This window comes from Ursus maritimus, unplaced genomic scaffold (genome assembly GCF_017311325.1).
Source record: "Ursus maritimus isolate PB19 unplaced genomic scaffold, ASM1731132v1 scaffold_6, whole genome shotgun sequence".
In the NCBI taxonomy this organism is placed as follows: Eukaryota; Metazoa; Chordata; class Mammalia; order Carnivora; family Ursidae; genus Ursus; species Ursus maritimus.
Genome location: NW_024426774.1, coordinates 78,778,550 through 78,801,633, shown reverse-complemented (window position 1 = coordinate 78,801,633; position 23,084 = coordinate 78,778,550). Strand labels below are relative to the sequence as shown.

Here is a 23,084-nt window from a genome sequence, read left to right as displayed (position 1 = left end):
GTTACTAAGGAGACACCAAAGGTAGAGGGATTCTTACTAAACCGACCTAACGGAGTTCTTCATTCGAGGTGAGTCGAGGGTTTAGATATCAAGGGTAGGAGGATGACTTAGCAGGACGCTTTGCTAAGAATGAGCTGGTAAGACCAGACATACGACTGGGGCGGGGTTCAGGGCCTAATGGAGAAGAGGTCTCAGAGAAGCCTGACTGAAGTTTGGTCAGGGAAAGAGTCTTTGTCAACACAAACATGCAAATAAGCGATTACAGGAGGATGAAAGATAGAACTGAATACAGTGATCACAGAGAAGAAAAAATAAAGAGGGAAAAAGAAGAAAGAAAGAAAGAAAGAAAGAAAGAAAGAAAGAAAGAAAGAAAGAAAGAAAGAAAGAAGAAAGGAAGGAAAGAAAAGGAAGAAAAGTTACATGAAATGTCACTTGGCCCTTTAAAAACCTCCCCACAATACCACTGTGCTTTAGGAAGCTGACAAAATCATTCTCCCTCTCTTTCCACATCTAACCAGCCAGGCAAATTCCTCTCCTCACCCCTCCCTGCCTTCACTGGCCCTTCCTGTGACCACTGCCTCCACCCCCAACCTTCCCAGAACCTTTCTTTCCAGGTTTCTCCACTTTTTTCTCATAAATACATACTGGGCTTTCCACATCTTATGAAATTCTTCATTTCTGACCATTTTCCAACACACACACACACACACACACACACACACACACCCCATGTCTCCAACATCTTCAGATGCAGGAAGGAGAAATTTTAATATCTATAATTTTTTTTATTAATAAGCAATGTTTCTCCAACAGAAACATTGAGCTTGAGGAGTCTTTGGGGACCCAGTTGGAACACTGCAAAGGCAGCGGGTGACTCAGAAATGCTTCTGGGGGTCAACGGCATGAGGAGGAATGCAAGCCAGGAGCGTTTGTAAGCTGCAAGGAGAGGGCAGACAGATTTTCTTGAAGAACACCAGCCGGGAGAGGGTGGGTCAAGGCCAAGGCTGAAATGAAAAAGAATAAACCCAAAAGGAAGAAAAGAAGCAGAACATGGAGACCATCCTGATACTAAGCACAGAGAAAGTCTGGAGGCAAAATGGGACGTCAGTGTCAGAAGCTATAGAGTTGGCATGAAGAGGACTGAGAAGTGTCCTCTAGGTTTGGCTCTGATAGATCAGATCAGCTTGTGCGAGGGCCGGGGGTGAGGTGATAGCAGTGCAAGAGAAAGAAGCAGCGGAAGGAACGTGAAGGGTGGGGACAAGCCGTGTAGTCTACGGGCAACACTGTGCAGGGAAGCCGGAGGCGGCGTTGAGCATTTGTTGACACGGGCAAAGCTTAGACGCCGTTCAGCAGTGAGGGGAATGAGTGCAGGTTAGCAGGTCGCGTACAAGTGAGAGTGGGAAGTAGGAAGAGGTAGAATCCCTAAAACCACGGAGAGATCAGGCTTGGACAGGAGGCTGCAGAGCCATACAGGGCGGAGGAAGATCTCTCCAGACCAGTTTACCCAGCAGGGGACCAGAGTACTGGTGCCTGACCTGTGGAGACGAGAGCACGCTCAGGAGAGGAGAGGCCTCATGAGATGGCGGAACACTTTGAAGAGAGCCGGGCCCGGGGACTAGAGTCATTGAATTGTTTATTTCTGTTGGTGACAACTGGTGGCTCTTCTTACAAGGACCATGGTCAAGGAACAAGGCAGGCTCAGCAACTGTCTTTTGAGATGTGGTCTCCCCTTCACCTTTCTTTCCTTTACCTCAAAGAATAATCTCCCCATCTCCAGCCTCTAGAAGCATCTTCCTAAAAAACAAACCTGAGCATGCCGTTTCCATGCTGCAGACTTTATCAGTAGGATCGCACATGAGATAAAGGATCCATTCCAGGGGCGCCTGGATGCTTCAGTCGGTTAAGCGTCTGACTTCAGCTCAGGTCCTGATCTCAGGGTCCTGGGATCGAGCCCCATGTCAGCCTCCGAGATCAGTGGGGAGTCTGTTTGAGGATTCTGTCTCTTCCTCTTCCTCTGCCCCTCCCCCTGCTCACTCACACATGCTCTCTCACTCCTTCTCTCTCTCTCTCTCCCTCTCTCTAAAATAAATAAATAAATCTTTAAAAAAAATCCATTCCACCCACCATTTGCAAAACACCGAGGGACTTGATTCGGCTCTCTCGTGTCTTATATTGCATTTTTTCTCCAGAGAAACCTTGTCTGGCCATTGGCATAACGAAACCCATCCCTCCCTCCTCGCCACTGTACCAGCCAGCAACTTTCTTGTTACACATTTTATAGGACTTTGTCTTCGCTCACAGTACGGTCTCAAAATATGTTGTTTTAAAAACTTCTGCCCCAACTAGAATCGAAACTCCATGCCAGGAGGAGCTGGGTCTGCTCTCTCCAGGAATAGTGCCTGGCTAAGAACAGGGCCTCAGTAACTCCTTGTTCATAGTTAACCCACACACAGTAGCATTGTTATCGTGTATGCTGTGTTCTCACACTAGACTGGGAGCTCCTTAAGAGCAGGGATCTTGTTTCAGAAATCTTAGCTTCAAATCCTAGGACAAAGCTTTATGTATAAGTCACAATCAAATCTGTTGTCCCGATAAATGCAAAACTCTTCAGGAGGAATCGGAGCGAACGCATATCAATCTAGTTTTGACCATTCACTTGACTCCAATTAAGACACCTAACCCACCTCTGTACTTCAGTTTTCTTATCTGCAAAATGGATGATTTGGACTGTGTCAGTAGTTCCTCACCTTAGAGCTAGGGAATCTGAACTTCTGGGGTTGAATCTAGGAAATGTGTATTTTTTAAAATCTCCTTGGCTTGGGGACCGTGAGAACATGATTACTAAGATCATCTCAGCTCTAACATTCCGTGATTCCATGCTTGAATGTCTGAGCCTATAGCCAATTGGTTACCATACCCCGCAGCCTCCAGACCCCAGGAATTTTGATCCCAACCTTGAGTCAACAGAATCTCTCCCCATGATGCACTCACCTGCTGACCGAGGACCCCAGGCTGCCTGGAGCTGTTTCCAGACTATATAGCTCTGTCTCTGGGACATCGTTTCTCAAATTTTCTTGATGACAAGAATCACCTGGAACACTGATTAAAAATGCAGATTTCTTCCAAATCATATTAAATCAGAATCTTGAGGAGAACATTGGAATCTACATTATAAACAAGGGTCAGGGCAATCACTATGATCCAGGAAGCATTCTTGGGAAGTCCACTCAGGGACAAGAATAGAGCCTGGAGAGATGGGTCTGTGCTGAGTTATAAAAGCTGTTGTCAGCACTGTTGGCAACTGAACAACACAAGGACAAGCCTATTCTGGAAACCCCATTTGTGTGGGATAACACACTGTGTGACTTGTCAACATCTACCTTTTTAAGACTGTTTAACGTCTAGGTGATGACTCTCATTCCACCATTACCAAAATGCCTTCAGAATCATAAGGAATCACAAAAGGTACAGAGTATATGGTTTATTGAGTTAGGGCATCTTAATACAAAACAGTATGTAGAGTCTCTGCTGATGGTAGTTAAAACCATGGGCAGGTGTCACTGAACATAGTTCACTGCTCTCATTTATTTTCTGGTCACATATGGGAAGATGATTGTCTTTCTATTTTACTAATGGACAACCAAAGCTCATGTTGCTTGAAATAGTGGACCCCACTATTAATGATAATCACACATCTGGTAAGTATAAAAAGAAGAATTCATGTCCAGATTTAGAGGGTCTCAGAGACTATGATTTTTCCATCACCACATGCTACCCCCTCACAGAAGGAGACGAGAGCCCAACAAGGCAACTTCAAGTACCCGAAGGATCTCTCCAAAACATTTTCATATCTGCTCTTTGAGAGCCACAATTCTTTTGTCAGAGGTTGATGATTCCCCACCTCCATTGGCCAAAGCTACACCTTCAACTATCTTCGGTTAACACCAAACTAAAATTTTTGTTGACCAAAGTTTTTGATGGGATAAGGCAAAAGAGAAGAAAATGCTGGAGAAGGCAGTTGTCAACAGAGCTTTAGGAATGGAAATCCTACTGTTAGAGCAAACTACTTTAGGGGCACCTGGGTGACTCAGTTGGTTAAGCATCTACCTTCAGCTCAGGTCATGATCCCAGGTCCTGGGATCGAGCCCTGAGTCAGGCTTCCAGCTCAGCGGGGAGTCTGCTCTCCCTCTACCCCTCCCCCACTGCTCATGTTTTCTCTCTCTCTCAAATAAATAAATAAAATCTTTAAAAAAAAAAGCTATCTTGTAATTGCCTGCAGGATCAGCAGTGACTACACACAGAGAACACAGGTACATACATAGATTTGGTCTAGTGTAATAGCAACTGTTTAATTCAACTAATATTGTTATGATTTTCACGTGGTCCATGTTAGCTTTATACCCCATTGTCTGGGAATTACGGAAAATCCAGTGTGTAGCGCCTGCTCTCACTCACTTGATCTTATGGTCACGTCACGATGAACATTAGAATTTGGCAAACATCTAGAGTCCCTCTACTCTTAACCAATACCCACAAAATGTTCAAATCACTACATGTCGGTTTTTTGATAACTATCATGTTTTTATAAAGTGAAGACTCTATAGATAGGGAGATATAAATTTTCTCAGAGAGCACATCCGTTATAAAAAATTTCATGAGGGGTGCCTGGGTGGCTCAGTTAAGCATCTGCCTTTGGCTTAGGTCATGATCCCAGGGTCCTGGGGTGGAGCCCCACATCAGGATCCCTGCTTAGTGGGGAGTCTGCTTCTCCCTCTCCCTCTGCCTGCCACTCCTCCTGCTTGTGCTCTCTCTCTCTCTGTCAAGTAAATAAATAAAATCTTTAAAAAAAATCTTTAAAAAAAGCTTTAAAAAATTTCATGAAAAGGAATCGTGTTAGAAATCCACTTTGAAAATTATTTAAGCTCTTTTCTCAACTTATATTTTCTGGTTAGGAAATCTAGTGAAAACAATTCTTACTTTTATTTCCTGTTCTTAAGACATTAAAAAAGGGGAAGGAACTTTGAGTCCTTATTTCAGCAACTGCCAGCTTTTGCAGCTGAAGAACATGTGAGAATATCCACTTTCAGAGTTCTACTATATATCTTTTCCTAGCCAGAAAAATACCTGGGGAAGACACAACAGCCATTTAACTCACACATGTTCGGAAATATTGAGTTCTACCCGGAGAAAAAAATAAAACATTTGTTATTTTGCAAATAACCGTTGTCTTTGCCAAATCTTTGGTCATATGGAGAAAAATCAAATTAACTACCTGTACCGATAGAAGGAAACGTCCTGAAGATGAAGCATCTAAAACTCTTCTCTGACCAACCACCTCGACTACACAAGGTTTGTGGTTAGGTTGAGTTGAAAGAATGAGTCAGTCTGTTTCCTTTACAGGAATTTCCTGTAAAGAATATTAGCACTCCATTTCTCAACTTTGGTTTTTTTTGTTTGTTTGTTTTTTGTCTTCTTTTTTGTCTTGTAAAACTAACCTCTGAAAGTGTAACCCTTCAGATATAAGCTTAAGCCTTTCTGATGACCAACTTCAATTCTGGAGAAGGAAAAAAATCTCTCTCCCACACTGTTTATATAAAGCAATAATTTATTGACAGAGAGGGAAATAAATTTGAAGTCTAAAATCACGGAAGTTTTTTGGCACCTGTTTATTAATAAAGAAAGCTTCAAAATATAACATATAATGAAGAGCACCATTGTTCCTTTGTTTTTGCTTTTTTTTAAATTCTGATTTTTTAAAAAGATTTTTACTTATTCGTTTGAGAGAGAGAGAGACAGAGAGAGAGCCAACGAGAGAGCATGAGCAGGGGGAGTGGCAGAGGGAGAAGCAGGTTCCCCACTGAGCAGGGAGCCCCATGAGAGGCTTTTTTTTTTTTTGCAGTTTTATTTTTTTATCTTTGTATAATAATTTTTAATTATGTTATGTTAGTCACCATACAGTATATCCTTAGTTTTTGATGTAACGTTCCATGATTCATTACTTGCGTATAACACCCAATGCTCCATGCAATACGTGCCCTCCTTACTACCCATCACCGGCCTATTCCGTCCCCCACCCCCTCCCCTCTGAAGCCCTCAGTCTGTTTCCCAGAGTCCATAGTGTCTCACAGTTAATCCCCCCTTCGGTTTACATCCCCCCCCTTCATTCCTCCCTTCCTTCTCCAACCGATAGGAACAACTGAAATTGCTTAGTAAGGACCCTGAGACCACACTAGTCCAAAAGAGTGCTGTCCAGAAAGCATACTGCTTAAGCCTTGATATCACCTTCCCTCAAGAGTCTTATATTCTGGCAAAGATAAGGCTGATTCATCTGAGCACATCGGAGCTCCACGACTATCTTTACATACAACTAGAGGAGAGAAAAAAACACCGGTGAAGACTAAGTTTACTTTGAGATGAAGACAAAGTAAGTGCTTACCTGGGGTGAGGGCAGAACGGTAGAAGAAGGAATTAGCAATTACAGCCAGAAATTGCCCCCCAAAGTTATCTGCCACTGATCATAAAAATCTGTCTGAGATTCGAAAAGATGCGACTGCTTTTTTCAGACGTATTCCAAGAGAGGTCATAGGAAGCAGCTAAAAGGATATTCCAGGCATGTGAAGCTCCAGGCTCACAGTGTCCTGTGAAAGCAGCACAGTGACAAGAAGAAAGGCAGCAGACCTGGTGGCTGGGGAGAGACATGGATAGGATGGAAGGAGAAGTTTAAACATAAGGTGTTGTTTATGATAGGTATTCAATAACTGTTGAGTTGAACTGGATTCGGGTGAATTGGGGTGTGAAAGCCGTCCTTCTGAAGTTTTGGAGATCCTAATGCAGACCTTGATAATGAATTTGATCGCTTTAATAGGATTTGGATCTATTTGCAGGAGATGGGCTATCCTAGTATAGGCATTGTGGGGATAGTCTCCCCAAATAGCTGCCATCAATTCCTCTGCCCCGTCACATGCATTCTGCTTTACATGTCCAGAAGTAGAGTATATTTTCCCTGTCCTTGAATCTGGGTTGACGTTGTGACTTGTTTTGACCAATAGAATGCAGCGGAAGTGACAATGTGCCAGCTTGGAACCCAGTCTTTAAAAGTGCTTCAGCTTCTCCTTCCTCTCTGTTGGAAGCCAGGCACAATACAAGAATTCCAAATATCTTAAAATTGTTTTCTGTAAGGAAGCCCAAGCTAGCCAGGTTGTAAAAACATAAGGAGGGAGGGAGGGAGGGAAGGAGGGAGGGAGGGAGGGAGAGGGAAAGAGAGGGAGAGAGAGAGAGGGAGAGAAGTCTGGTCAGACTCCAGTTGCTCCAACCATCTCAGCTTCAGACATGTGAGTGAAGAACATCCTGAATGTTCCAGCCCGGCAGACACCACATGGAGCAGGAAAATGGTCCAGCTGAGCCCAATCAGATTGCAGAATTGTGAGAAATAATAATATAATGTTATGTTTAAGCAACTAAGTTTTATGGTAGTTTGTTAGACAGCAATAAGTAACTGAAACGTATATTGTCATTGGATGACTGAATTCTATTTCACATGGGGTAAATTGCCAATGTAATTAAACAAGAAAAAGCAATTAGAGGCATTGGAATTCCCTTCCAATTCCGGTGTCTCTAATTGCTTATCTCTAATTAATTGTGCCTAATTGCCCATCTCTTTTTTCAGATGATATGATTATATGTAGAGAAAAAAACAAAGAATCAATTAAATAATCACTACATGCACAAAGAATTCAATAAAGTGTAGATGATGAAAACAAAAAGTTTAGAAGATGTAAGAAAGATACCATTTTAATAGCAAAATAGCACGAACTTAACATGAAATATCTAAAATCTTTAAAAGAAAAACTATCAAATGCTCCTGAAAGAATCAAATACAGATTTAAACAAGGAGAAAGATATTCTATGTTCTTGGTTAGGTAGACACAACCTCAAAAAAAAAAAAAATCAATCCTCCCTATGTTAACTTAAAAATTTTAATGTGAACGCAATAAAATGCCATCAGGTTTTTCTTTGGAGTTAAGCATGCTAATTATAAAGTTCATTAGGAAGAAAAAAACAAGTGAGAAATTACAGAAAATCAGTGAAAAATAGGAGTTTTGGTATGCATGCAGCAAGGGACGTAGTCACTACAAGATATTAAAAATCTCTATAATTTAAACAGTTTGGTATTATCACATGAATAGAAAGTTGACCAACAGAAAAGACTAGATGGTCTAGGAATAGATCTTATGGGATATGAAAATTTAATGGAAGTTGTATCAGTGGGTGAAAGATGATATTTTTTAAAAGTAGTGTTGTGCTAGCTAGACCGCCATGTTGAAAACATTGCTATGGATCCATTCCTTGCACTGGACACCAGAATAAATTTCAAATGAATTGAAAATCTAAATTTTAAAAAGTGAATATATACAGATATTGGAATATGGGTAAATTCCTCTATAACCAGGAAATGGGTAAATATCAATAGCAAAGTAGAAATACAAGTGATAGATTGGGAACACAAAATATTTGCAACTTCATTGCAGTGTCTTAATAGCTTATATGTAAAGATCTTTCAAAAACTGAGATGAAAAAGATCATTTTCTTTACAGAGAAATTGGCAAAAGCTAAGGTACGTACTCCTTTACATTGCTAATGGGAGTTCAAAAGGACAATCCCTATGAAAAGGCAATATTAAGACGAAGTACATATGCATTGCCCTCTGATGCAGAGATCCTACTTCTAGGAATCTATTCGCAAAATATTCTAGCAAAAATGTGAGAAGATGTACACATAAGACTATTCTTAACATGTTCATCGTTAGTTATTAAGCACACACATCAATTTGTATATCTTTTTTTAAAGATAGACATTTATTTATTCAATTTCTTTTTTTATAATAATTTTTTGTTATGTTATGTTAGTCACCATACAGTACATCCCTAGTTTTTGATGTAACGTTCCATGATTCATTGTTTGCATATAACACCCAGTGCACCATGTAATATGTGCCCTCCTTAATACCCATCCCTGGCCTATCCCAATCCCCCACCCCTCCCCTCTGAAGCCCTCAGTTTGTTTCCCAGAGTCCACAGTCTCTCATGGTTCATTCCCCCTTCTGTTTACCCCCCCTTCATTCTTCCCTTCCTTCTACCAATCTTCCTATTTCTTATGTTCCATAAATGAGTGAAACCATATGATAATTGTCTTTCTCTGCTTGACTTATTTCACTTAGCATAATCTCCTCCAGTCCCACCCATGCTGCTGCAAATGTTGTGTAATCGTTCTTTCTGATGGCTGAGTAATATTCCATTGTATAAATGGACCACATCTTCTTAATCCAGTCATCTGTTGAAGGGCATCTCTGTTCCTTCCACGATTTAGCTATTGTGGACACTGCTGCTATGAACATTGGGTGCATATTACCCTTCTCTTCACTACATCTGTATCTCTGAGATAAATACCCAGGAGTGCAATTGCTGGATCATAGGGTAGCTCAATTTTTAACTTTTTAAGGGACCTCCACACTGTTTTCCAGAGTGGCTGTACCAATTTGCATTCCCACCAACAATGTAGGAGGGATCCGCTTTCTCCACATCCTCTCCAACATTTGTTGTTTCCTGCCTTGTCAATTTTTGCCATTCTAACTGACGTAAGGTGGTATCTCAATGTGGTTTTGATTTGAATTTCCCTGATGGCTAATGATTTTGAACATTTTTCATGTGTCTGTTAGCCATTTGTATGTCTTCATTGGAAAAGTGTCTGTTCATATCAATTTGTATATCTTGATGTATAAATGAGTATAACACAAATCACATTCCCTGGGTGTGTATGAGCAACCATAAAATAGGTAAAGATAGTAAAGAGATAAAATCTTGCTGTCACAAGCCTCACACTGAGATGTTGATCTCTGAGCCCCCAGCCCGGACTGCGGTTATTACTGGTGTAGCATTCAGGAAAGATCGTGTGCCCCGCCCACAGCACACACACAAGGTTTCCTGTTAGATCTGTGGCTTGCTCACTCTTTGAAGAGCCCTCCATTACTCCTGAGCCCACCTCTCAGAGTAGCTTCTGCTCAGAAAGATGGCTTCCCCCAAACGCTGTGTCTCCTCCCTTAGGGGCACTTCAGGTATTTCCTCGTAGAATTTAAGGCTATGATTCAACTTGGCCTTGGGCACTGGTTTGCCAGTGTCCTTGCTTTAGACAAGATAGCTTCAGGGAAGCTCCTCTTCTCTGCGCCTCGCTGAGCATTCTGGCCAACCATTGGCATCAACATAACATGAGCTCCTAGTACCCATCAGAGGTCTAACTCCCTGTATCATGGCGGGTGCCACAGCGGACATGCTCTGGTCAAGTATACATTTTCATCCTGTGCAGGACTTGAGGGCTATTTCCCCCCTCTATCCTTACCCTTAAGCCTAGAAGAAAGGCTGAAGATCCTTTATACTCTTTCATTCTCCTCTGAGCTCGTCCTAAGTAGCCGTGCTTCCTCTCTGTAGACTCTGCCCTAGACCCCCGTAGTGTATGGTGACCCCACCCAGGAAAGTGCCTGAACTCTCCAAAAACTTGTCTCAAGACTCACTGTCCGACAGGTAACCCCAAAGAGAAGAGACGTCGTGCCTCTCTGGCCCAGCTGTCACGCCTGCTAGTTATGTGACCTGGGCCAAATCCCCAGACTTAACACATTTCAGGTTCCTGGGTTTGGACTATGTGGCAAATAAGCTCTCTCTTTGTTTTAAGAGATCATAACTTTTTTTTTATAAATCTTTCCGGTACACAATAGACATACATGGAATAATTATACATCTTAGAGAGCTGGCTGGTTACGGATTCTCTGAAATGGCCCCCACAGTTTAAAGACACTTGAATCCACAGAAGAGAACGCTGTTATTCTATCAATAATAGTTATTTATTGGTCCTAGTTGGAACTGTTTGCACTTAAGCTTCAAAATATACACATGAATTAACTGGCATGTGAGGAGCTAACACTCCTGCTGTGTGTTGAGTGGCTTCGTGGCTTTGTAGAAGGGAATTCTGTTGCTCTGGATGGAGGGTACAACAAAGAAGGTAGGCACAAAGTCATGTGACATTAGAAAAAGCTGAAGAAGATAGATGGAGGAGTCCATTTTGAATGACCATTGCTTATTAAAACAAGTGGGAATCTATGTTGAGAATGAGGAAGTGGAATCCTCAAGTAAGTGAAAAAGGCATCAAGAGGCATTCCAAAATTAAGAGCACTAGACCAATGGCTTATTAATGTCTTTTAAAGCATATGTTTAATATATGTATTTAACACACTTAATACAAAATACACTTAATGTATTTTATAGCACACACAATAAAAGAGAAAAGTAAAGTCAGTCTGTGTTAGAGACTCTGATGAGAGCAATAAAGTTTCTCTAGACCGTATGTTTTCACACATAAAACATTAAGTTGGTAATTAAATTCTAATACTTTTTTAGCCACCCAAGTAGCACACAAAATTTTAAGCTCTACAAAAGCATATCACTTTCTCACACCGAAAATCTAATAAAATCTCAATTTTTTGATTTTCAGCAATATCTACTACAGCTGTTGTAAACAGTCTCTGCTTTAAACCTTTCTGGAACATTCACATTGCACCCATATATTCTAACCAGGCTTCCAGGTTTACCCAACTCTTTCCTTTCTGTGTAAGGCAGATATTTGTCACTTGCTCAGTGATTTCCATGGACAGCCATGACTGCCAAGGTCGGCGAGAAGACCCAAAGTGCTGGGCTCACCTTGTCAAAGTTTCACGCATCTAATGGAGAAATATCTTTCGCCCCTGATATGCTTCTCTCTATATACAAATGTCCTCAAGTCAAAACTACCTTCCTTCCAGATCTCTTTCTCTTTCCTGCTCTCAGCCTTCCATTTTAGTTCACTGCTAAATAACTCATCTAACAATTAATAATGAACAGTTAATAGTAATAATTCAGAATAATAGTAGTAACAGCCACACATATATTCTTAAGACTGTGCCAAGAACAGTTCTAAGTACTCTAGTTGTACTTACTCATTTAGTTCCCCTGTGAGGTAGGTACAATTACTATAAATTCTAACTTTACAGATGAGGAAATGGAGGCGCAGAGTGGTTCAAAGTTTCCAGGGGTCACAAGCCCAGGGTTCGAGCTCAAGTGTCTTGACCGCATGGCTTGTGCTCCACCACCGCGCCATGCTGCCTCCAGCTTAAAGGCATTTTAAATATGTCATTTTTTACAAATGAAGCAAGTAACTATCGTTATTTTGCTGTGCCTAATGGATAATAGTGACTAATGGGTAACAAGGATGATATGATCTGGCACCCATCCTGTCTATAAACATTCTTGTTAAAGCAACAAAACTTTTGGACCATTTTAAAAGAACCCAGAGAATTCAAATGTGTGCCTCATATGAAAGATAAAACAGTTGGAGGAAGTTCCCTCCAAACAGGCCCGATTAAGCAAGCCCTGTGCAGTGCTTTAGGGGGCTTCCAATAACTAGGCCTGCAGCTGTGGCCGGGACACATTAAATGTGTCCTGAGGCCGAGGCCCTGTCACACCTCGGTCCCCTATGCACACCAGCTCTCTGCCCCGTCCCAGGCACTGTCCATGGTGCTTAGAGGCAGGCCGCACTGTGGGAGAGCGAAGGCACCATTCCCGCTCTTACATCACCTACTGGATCATAGAAAATGCCGCTTCACGAACTTAAAATCCTTTAATTCAATCATTAGCATGAAAAACGTAAAGATGTGCCCTTTTTATAAGGCCTAAGGTATTGTGCCCAGCTTCACAGTGGCTGAACATGGATTGAGAATGAGCCCCTGTAGCCGGTTGTGGAGGAGGGAGAAACAGGAGATCCATCGCTTTGGAATCCCAGGTTCCTCTGGGAGCACATGACCACAGCTCAATGTTCAGTCTTATCTCTGGCAACCTAATGACGACTGTCATCTTTAAACCGTAAGTAGGATTTTCAGAGAGGTAAATAGTTTTAGTAAGTTCTCTTTGTAAAAAACAGGCTTGTCCACTTCGGGTCCAGAGGGTCAGAGTTCTTGCCTACGTTCAGCTTTCCTAAAGATCAGGACCGTGAAAGAACAGGCAAGACCTCAGATTCAGCCCCGCATGGCTTGACCATTTTTGCAGGCATCAGATAAAGAAGATTTTTCCAGAACCTTGAGTTATACGATGGAGGTTTATCAGCATTCCACTTCAGAACTCTGTGAGATTTCAAAAGCTGTAGTGATTGGGGAAAGAATGTGAAGTCACTGACAGGTGTAAATTCAATTAAGATGATTTTAATTTTCCTTTCTACCAGTGCTTCATGGAGTCCACTTTCAAGTTCATACCTGACTTCATTAGACATGTAGCTTTTACTTAGAACAATGATCAGTCTTCGACTTTTTTCTATCAGTGAGTGGATTTCATCAACAATAGCTGAAAATGCAAGATGTGGCATAGTCATTAAAGAGAACTAAAAGGGCAGACAGGAAACGAAATTCATTTTGCACGGTCCAATTTTGTATTAGTTAACTCTACTTCACTAGTAAGTTTTTCAAGACAAACCACTATTCTCAACTTTATACACCTGTTAAAAACAATCATCTAGGTAACAGCAATAATGAACACTTGGCGCTTACTCTGCGCCAAACCCTCTTCTAGATGTTTTATGTATATCAACTCATTAAAGCATCACAAGGACCCTATGAAGAAAGTATCGTTATCACCACCGTTTTACAGATGAGGAAGCCGAAGTAAGGGTGGTTAAGTAACTCGCCCAGAGTCACACGGCCAGTAAATGGCAGAATCAGAATCAGGACCTAGGCAGTCTGCTTCTGGAGTCCCGTGATGCTATCTTGCCTCTCCGCAGGCAGGGAGGACCACACTGAAATTCGAATTTAAAGACTATATATATATATATATATATATATATATATCCCACCATGATTCCAGACCGGAAGTTGTCAAACTTTCTGTAAAGGGCCAGAGAGTGACTATGTCAGACGTTGTGTTACCCATCTCTGCTATTTAGCTCAAAGGCAGCCACAGACAACACACAAACAAACAGTGCGTTGCTGTGTTTCTACAAGGCTGATAGCCTGGATTTGACCCATGGGTGATTGACTGTCAACTTCTGTCAACTACCCCTTCTCCAATAGAGGTTTTGATCCCAACTATTTACAATTAAATATACAGTCTTTATTTTCATTTGAGAACAAAGAAGAAATCTATTTTATTTATTTATTTATTTATTTATTTATTTATTTATTTATTAAAAAGTAGTATATTATCTCCTTCTAACTGGTAGTATTTTCCCTTTCTCATTTGTAATCTAGGAGGGAAAAAAAACCCACAGCTATTCCTTATTTACTGCTATGTCTTCCATGCCCAGCTCAGAATTCGGCCCGAGGCTGGCACTCAGTATGCTGGCTGAGTGAATGATGGTGGCGGTAGAAACACGTATATTGTATCTTTGGTAATGCATCAGCACCCAAAGTATTCTGATACCAGATTTCAAATATTTGCTCTGGAAGACTTCAGAGAAAATATGCACGTGTTACTAAATTTCTTGGCTTCGAACTGGAATTTGCTTCAATATATCTTTTTTTGTTTGTTTGTTTGTTTTAAAGATTTTATTTATTTATTTGACAGAGATAGAGACAGCCAGCGAGAGAGGGAACACAAGCAGGGGGAGTGGGAGAGGAAGAAGCAGGCCCACAGCGGAGGAGCCTGATGTGGGGCTCGATCCCATAACGCCGGGATCACGCCCTGAGCCGAAGGCAGACGCCCAACCGCTGTGCCACCCAGGCGCCCCACTTCAATATATCTTTTATGGTCATTTGTATTCAGATACTGAATTGCGTAACTAAAATCCAACATGTATCACCAGTCTCCCTTAATTTATCCTTTTCCGACTCTCCTGTCCTCTACTGTAATTTTCATACCAGTGTCAACCCACTAAAGAACAAGTATTTTCTGGTAAGAATGAATCATGTTTATAGTCCAGAGGATCATGCATTAAATTAGGAACTGGTCCTGTTGTACAAAATATTACCAAGAGGGGTATTCCTACTGTGGGGCGTTTCTAGATAAATGCCTCAGGACAATGCCGATTCTGGGTCTGGTTCTGAAAGTGGAATGTCCTTTCCCCAAAGGTTCGGAGAACTAGGAAGCACGACGAAGAGCCCGGACCCCAGAGAGGCCACTCTAAGAAGCAGTCTAGTTGGCTTGTTTTCTCACTATCGAGTATACTGATTTAGCTGATTATTTCTGGTTTAAAGGGTCATGTTCATTCGTTTGTTTTTAAGCGAAACAGGATTACCTTTTGTAAGGCTGCACTATTCGGCTTTTAAAAAGAAAATCTTTCCCCTAGTTTTCTATCTGGTATTCCCTTTCTTACCTCCTCCAGGGACTACATCCCTTTCAAATATGCATAATTTATACCCAAAGTGTTTCTCCAACACCCTGGGCAAAATCTCCACAGCAAAGGTGTGCTCTTCTCCATTCTCGGGTCCACATTCTTTTAGGTAAGACACGAAAGCATCGTATGTTTTCCCATCTAGGAAATAAGGTTTACTCTTTTAATTACAGTGCAAATAAAAGTTTAAGTACAAATTTGGGTGAAAGTCGTGACAAATGGGAGCAGAACCATTGTAAAGGAAAACATTAAATAAAACACCCTCCTGTCTAGACTCCTCGAATCATACCCATTAAATATGTGCAGTCCCTTGTATATCGTTAGAACTCAATGAAGCCCTTCAAAAAAAGAATACAGAAAGTATTTCTGCTAGAAAACCAATTTAAAAATAGAACAAGAATGTTTAAACAGGTAACTTGTGAGGTCCATCAAATATTTTTTGGTTCTATGATTCTTTTTAGGCATTATTCTTTATCTCTGATTTTTTAAGTTGTCAAAGACAAGAAATAAATTCACCTATTATTAAAGACAAAAAAATAGCCTCCACAAACCTAAACGCTAATCAAGCACCCAATTAGCAAATTGTTTTTTAAGCACGTACATTAAGACTCTCACTGTTTGACTCCATAGAGGGATGGGGAGAACCACAAGCATGAAGATCCAGGAACTAAAGGAATCTAAAGGCAATAAAAGGTCAAGGAGCCCAGCTATCTCCTTGTTGCCGGAGTGGAAAGCAAATCTCACCTTGACTTTCTCGTATCAGCTACTTCTACCAACATCTTAATATGCCTACGCTCAAAATGACCCACTGGAAAGCGAAGACAGAAACAAAGCTGAGTTTACACTGGTGAGAGGGAAGAAACAATAGAGGTGATTTAAACACCATGCTATCACAATATTTAAAAATATTATATGCTCCTCGATGCCAATATAAAAACTTCCGGTCTGTTGAAAGGTTTTCATTGATAATAACATCTGCTCCTATTTAATTCCTGATAATGAAGCAGTGTTTAGGAGGCTAACGGGACAAAGTCAAGTCGAAAGAGTTACCTAAATAACAAAGACCATTGTACTAACTGGGTAACTACAAAACTATATCACCTCTCTTCTACCTTCACCCAACCTATCTGAGAAGACAAAGCAGCCAAATGCAACAACTTGAAAACGTTTATAAATAGCACATTTACAGAAGCGAGACTGTTACAAAACAGCAAAACAAACAGAATCAACGTGATCAGAAACCAAAGAGTGATCTCTAGGGAACACGCTTGCTGAAAAAAGGAAATTTTGAGTTAGGTCCTAAATGATACAATTGATGCTAACTGGGATTGGTAGAGGTAGAAGGGGAAGTGGGGGGGGGATGGTCTATCCCTATCCCGTGATAACTGGTTAGATGGTACAGGGGTTGGATTTATCCTTGCATGTACTATTGGGATTATGAATTTGCTACTGAGCTGAAAGCGAAATATTATTGGATCCTTTATTAAAATCTAATAGGACAAAACCATTCTAGGTCCATGTTCTTTGTGGTGCCATATCACGTATGCTCAACAATTCAGCCCCTAATCTTCAGCGGCACCCAGGCTCACAAAACAACACTTTCTGTTTCTGGCAAAGCTCCTTCAATTCTACCTAGAGCATTCAGCTCCAGCAGTTCAAGTGCGAACCTATTGTTGATGGAAAGCAATTGCTTTGCAGAATTTCATGCATACAAAAGCAAGGACATTTTGGTAAAATCTGCAGAATTCACATTCATGTCGAAGGTCGAAAAAGTTGGTAAAAACAGAGCCAGTTCCTAATTTAATCAGTAAGTGGGTCTCCCGAGTAATTCTGTTAGATGGCTGTGAAATACAGCTACTTAATAGTGTAAGACATGGTGCTTACACTCGCAGTCATTATGTCAGTGATTAAAACAGGCACCAAGAAAGATGTAAGAAATAATAAGTACATTTTTTAAAGGGTACTTTTTTGGGGGGAATCACAATGTTACTAATTGCAATAAACCAGGCAGACCATTCAGTCAAATTTATATGGTGATGGACAAATAATATAGCTTTACTCTTACCCACGAGAAATGAAAAATGGTTTTTTAAACTACTGATTAATTTTCAAATGCCTAATTTCAAGCAATTCTCTTCTTGGTTTAGCAAATCTTGTAATTTATATTACAATTTACTTTACACCCAGGTCATTGAATGGCTTGGGGCTTTGATATCTGACAAAGTGAAGGGTTTAAGATAAGGTATTTGGAGGCTAACAATAATTATTTTGGATTCTGTATGAGCGAAACCCTCACGTGAGTGGGGATTTAGGACTTTAAGGAGTCAGGCTAGCGCTTCTCAAACTGTGTTTGGCGAATGCCCGTGTTTTCATTTAATTTGACTGGTTTGGGTTGATTGGTTTCTTTCATTTCCAATCCTTCAAAAACCAATACTAAAAACATTCCTGGATATTGCAGCAATATCGAATTGCTATGAAAGTTTTCGTTTTTGTACTTATGTCTCTCTTTCTGCTTTTTTCATGACTGATCCCTGTCACGGGGCACGCTTGCTAATGCATTGCCACACTGGGAGGCAGGAAGTGCGAACTGAAAAAATTATCTGTGACTTGGGTCAAACACAGCAGAGAGGAGAAAAAAACCTTCTTTCAAGATAGAAAGATATTAGTGAATGCCCATTTTGAGATATGTTCTGGTCCGTGCAAGTAGAGACCTGTTCAAAAAGTACCAAAAATAGACCTCTTGGTTGTAGCATTTCTCTCCATCCCCCAAACTGCATACACACGCAGGCTCAAAGCTGAATGAATTAGCTTTGTTAATTTGATATTATTAACTAAAAGCTGTAAAAATGTGAATCATGAGTCTAGAACAATCTCACAGGAAGAACATGAGACTTCTTTCATAACTTGAGGTCAGGAGGGTCTTTCTATTTGTGACCACAAATCTAGAAACCATAAAAGGATAAACTTGAGTGCATTAAAAATAAATCTTCCACAATGATAAAAATGTACACCTGAAACTAATATAATGCTGCGTCAATTATACTTTAAGAATAATTTAAAAAATCTTCCACATATCACACTTCTCTAAGCAAAGTCAGAAGACAAATTACGATCTGGGAACAATATTTTCATTTCATATTATAGACAATAGACTAACCTCCTTAAAATATAAATAGCTCCTAGAAATAAACAAGAAAAAAAAAGGGCCAACAATCCAATAGAAAAATAGCAAAGGATATGAATGGGTACTCTGAGAAAGTAAATACAAATGAGCCTTAAACAAATGAAAAATTACTATGCTCTTGCATAGTAAGCGAAATGCAAATGAAAACTACACTGAGATGTAACTTTTTACCTATCAGATTGGCACATAGCCAAAAGGTTGTGGGTAAGGCCATGGGAAAAGAGTTACCCCCATTCTTTGAAGGTGGTAGGAGTGTAGTAGTAGGGAGGGCAAACTGGCAATGTCTATCCAATTAACAACTGTATCTACCCTTTAATATTGCCAGCAATTCCACTTCGGGGGATCTTTCCTTCAGTTGCACTGCACCGATGAAATAATGACTCTACAAAACTCTCTGTCACATCATTTCTGTAATAACGAAAGGTCGTGCATAACCCAAAAGGTGACCAAACAAACAGGGATACATCTGCAGACATAAAACACTGTACAACTCTAACAAATAGGAGGCTTTATGAACGGATACGGAAGTGCATCCGAGGCATAGCAAAGCCAAGTTCGGTGTACATAATTTGCCAAGATTTGTTTTTAACACGGGAGTGGAATTTGACCCTATATTCATATGTGTTTGGATATACTATCAGTGGCAGATGAAGTGGGGAACACAGACAAGGGACAGGCTGACAGGGCAATTTTGTACTGTATCATTTATTAGACTTTCACCATTTTAAACTATACACACAGACACACACACACACACAGAGACACATACACACACACACACAGCAAGTGCAATGGATTAGACTGATTTTTTTACTTCAAGAATTATCTTTTTTATTAAAATATAGTTGACACAATTCAGCAATTGTCTGGAAACCTGAGGACTTCTTCAAGTTACCTTTAAAAATAGAGAAACTGAGACACAGAGTCACCAGACAGAAACAGCTGTAGAGAAGAACACGGATCTAGGAAGCTAGAACCCAGGTCATTTGGCTTCTAGTTCAGGGTTCTTGCAGATACAACAGGCAGTCTCCTTTGTCAGGTCAAAATAATGAACCATAATACAATTCAATTCTATTTAAATGAAGTTTATTGAATGTGCACTTTGTATGAGGTCCCCAGATTGTGTGTGAATAATGACAGCCCCTGGGCACAAGCATCTCACAATGCATTTAGGAGGACATGACATACATGTAAAAAACAATTAACAATTGCTTGGCAAACAATTTCTGGCAACATACAAGTAAGCACGAAAAAAGATGATACTAGACAACGTTCGTGATGGATGATACGTTCAAATCAATTTTTCCTATGGAAAACCTCTATCACACTTGAAGACAACAATAGAATCAAAAATGAAATGAAGATTAATGTTTCTTTATTTGTTCTCTTAATGAAACCATTAGATAAGAAATCCCAGTATTACGATATTCGTTACCTGTTAATGTTTCATCTTTTCTCATGAAATGTCTATAAAATAGGGCCAAGTCAACTCTATAAATGACACCTATAACCACGAGGCACACAACTACCACTGAGATCAGAACAGCTACGATCATTCCTCTGGTGAAGACGTAGCCTGGGATATCGACCATATCTTCTAGAAAGAAAAAGAAAATGGGAATAATAAGTGAAAGTCAGTTTACCAGTGCCATCCACCATCACACCATGGCTGTCAGTGCTTACAATGAACACCAATCCAGCTGTCTACCCAACACATCCCATCGACTTAGTCCACACTCCTGCCTTTAGTCCAGAGTACTGATCTTTCTACTCCAATTTTTAAAGAATAAAAATGTGTACAAGGATATTCAGAGACAAGAACTGAAAACATTGTGATATAGCCTATCCCTGCTTGGGGAAGGCAAGTCTCTAGGGTGATATGATACCAGGATGAAATGCAGAGGGACCCAAGCCTACGTCTCAGATAGTATGTTGTGAACATAAATGGAACTGCATTGTCTTGAGAGAGCGAGTGCTGACCTGAGATCGTCTGGGCTCTCTGCCTGGCTCCATCACTTATTCTGTGTCCATCACTGATCTCCTTAACTCTTAGTGTCTTCATCCATAATATGAAGCCACTTCTGAGCAGCTACTGGGCCAATGGCCCTGGGTTGTACTGTATTGGCGGTGGATGGAGGGGGATGGCTCTGGAATGCTCCATCAGGTAGGCAATGAAAAACTTTAGGAGTCCACTGATGTAAGCCAGCAAGTGTCCACCTGCTAGGTGCAGGGACGGGTTCAAGGAAGGGAGGCCTTGGTTAATCTCTGTTGAATGAATGACCACAGCCACGGGCCCCCCGTGCCCAGTGCCCAGCTCAGGTAGGCTGGAGACGGCAGTACACCCAGTATCATGGCCTCATCCTACACCGAGCTGCAAGCTTATCTCCCATTGTTGTGGGTGTGCTGGAGCTGCCTGCCTGCCCCACAACACCCAGCCACATATCTCTGCTCCAGGCTGCATCTGCTTCCCTGTCCAGGGCCCCTGGTTTCTACCTGGGTCTGCAATATGATTGAGAATGAAAGACTAGAGTTCGTGTTTTCCTTCTCTGCATGAAATCAATGCACAGGAGACTCCAGCAGGGGACCGAGCCCCAGTTTAGCCCAAATACTTGTGACACAAGGTAAACCATTTCACCTCTCGGAAGCTTGCTTCCTGGGCTGTAAAATGAAGGAGTGGTGATCTTTGGGGGAGGGGGTCTCTCAGCAGCAACGTTCTAAGCTTCCACAAACTTCCAAAATAAAAGTTTCTCATACCTTTTTTCACCAAGACAAAGCTTATGGTGTCTGTGCCTCCCTCGCTGGCCACAGCGCAATTGTATGAAAAGTTCAGATTTTTTTCATTAATATTCTCAATTCTCAATATTCTTGATGCATACAATTTGCCATCTGAAGTCCTGTAAAAGAGGAACTAATCCAGTGATAGGCTTTGGTCATTGCCAGCAACATGACCCACAAAAGAGGAATTCATATATGCAAATACACAAAAGCACTGGATCTGTTGGCTCCGGGGAGCCCTCCCTTTCTGATGGGTACTCAGAGTCCGGGCCACCATGAACCTCAGCTCTTCCAGGGAGCCTCAGGGCAGACAGAAACGGCGTCCTGAGACCACCTGGGGAACCATGCTGTGCACTGCCCAGAATGAAAATGCTGGAAGGAAATGATGTTGAGTTGAAAACACGAGAAAATGTTCTCTCAATTATCTCCCCCTATTTCTCTTCTCCTAACTAGTTAGCGCTCCTCCCACGGGGAGGTCTCCACTGATCGTGACAAGGCTGCCAATGGTTTGGCATAAATATAGATTCCTATCAGGCTTCTCCACGGGATCCTAAAGATTGCTTGTATTTTGTTCAGCATTGAAAATAAACTGAAGAATGACACTATCCAGGGCACCTGGTGGCTCAGTCTGTTGAAGTCAACTCTTGATTTCAGCTCAGGTCATGATCTCAGGGTCCTGGGATACAGCCTTGTGTCGGGCTCTGGGCTCAGTGTGGAGATTCTCTCCCTCTCCCTCGGCTCCTCCCCCTCTCTCTAAAATAAATAAATAAATCTTAAAAAAAAAAGGCACTATTCTCAGACACACCCACAGGCACGTGAGAAATACCAATTAAGCTGCTCAGGGAGTGTCGGAAAATGACTTAGACAACTGCCAGCAGCAAGCTGTCTTTCTCTTCTTACAAGATCCAAGTTATGCTGTCGTTGAAGCAAGGCAACTGCGCGTGGTATCTGCTTCCCTGCCAGTGACAACCCGTGAAAGCCTTCCCCAGGTGGGGTCACTCACCTGCCGCACCCCTCGCAGCAGGTGTTTCTAGTACTTGGGCACGGTGCCCACGGTAGCCTCCAATTGTCTCAGATACATTTTATTTATTTATTTATTTATTTATTTATTTATTTATTTATTTTTAATGCTAGGATCACGCCCTGAGCTGAAGGCAGACGCTCAACCACTGTGCCACCCAGGCGCCCCCAAAAGCTACTTTTGTGAGGTGAAGAGAAAAAGCCTCACTGACCCTCTTTTTCTAGCTTAGATCTTGGCAAGAGATTTCTGCAGAACTCGTCAACATAGAGCACAGTAATTATATGTAAATTTCATTAAAATTTAAACTTAAACATTCAATCACTGCTTCAGGACTCTGGGTTTTTTGTTTGTTTTTTTTTAGTTTTTTGTTTTTGCAATGGCACTACTAGATATTTATCCAAAGGATACAAACATATGGATTCAAAGAGGGCACATGCACCCCAATGTTTTCAGCAGCAATGTCCACAGTAGCCAAACTATGGAAAGAGCCAGATGTCCAGGACTCTGGTGTTTTTTCATATCGTGTATCTACAACAGAATGTGATTTGTATATATCGTGATAAATGATACGTCACATGCACATACCTAGTTCTTGTTATGTTCTCTTCATGTACATTGGGTTCCTTTCCATTTTCTTCCCACACATTCCAATAAACTGCATCCTTTTCATTCGCCAAAGCAGAGCAGTTGAGTTCTACATCTTTCCCT

The 23,084-nt window shown here is 41.1% G+C and overlaps 1 protein-coding gene across 4 annotated transcripts in view; it reads right to left on the bottom strand.

Moving 5' to 3' along the window:
* Positions 1-11,239: 11,239 nt before the first annotated feature.
* The window catches only part of IL18R1 (interleukin 18 receptor 1), a 37,450-nt gene continuing 25,605 nt past the window's right edge, over positions 11,240-23,084 (bottom strand). For 2 of the 4 annotated variants that reach the window (XM_040623649.1, XM_040623653.1), the window contains 5 exons: positions 22,962-23,082; positions 21,335-21,474; positions 20,016-20,177; positions 15,379-15,537; positions 11,240-13,415 (listed from right to left, as the gene is read on the bottom strand). In XM_040623649.1, the coding sequence (XP_040479583.1) occupies positions 13,060-13,415; positions 15,379-15,537; positions 20,016-20,177; positions 21,335-21,474; positions 22,962-23,082 (938 nt within the window). In that variant the 3' untranslated portion in view covers positions 11,240-13,059. The remainder of the gene's footprint in view (positions 13,416-15,378; positions 15,538-20,015; positions 20,178-21,334; positions 21,475-22,961; positions 23,083-23,084) is intronic. The other 2 variants (XM_040623651.1, XM_040623650.1) reach the window with 2 other exon arrangements.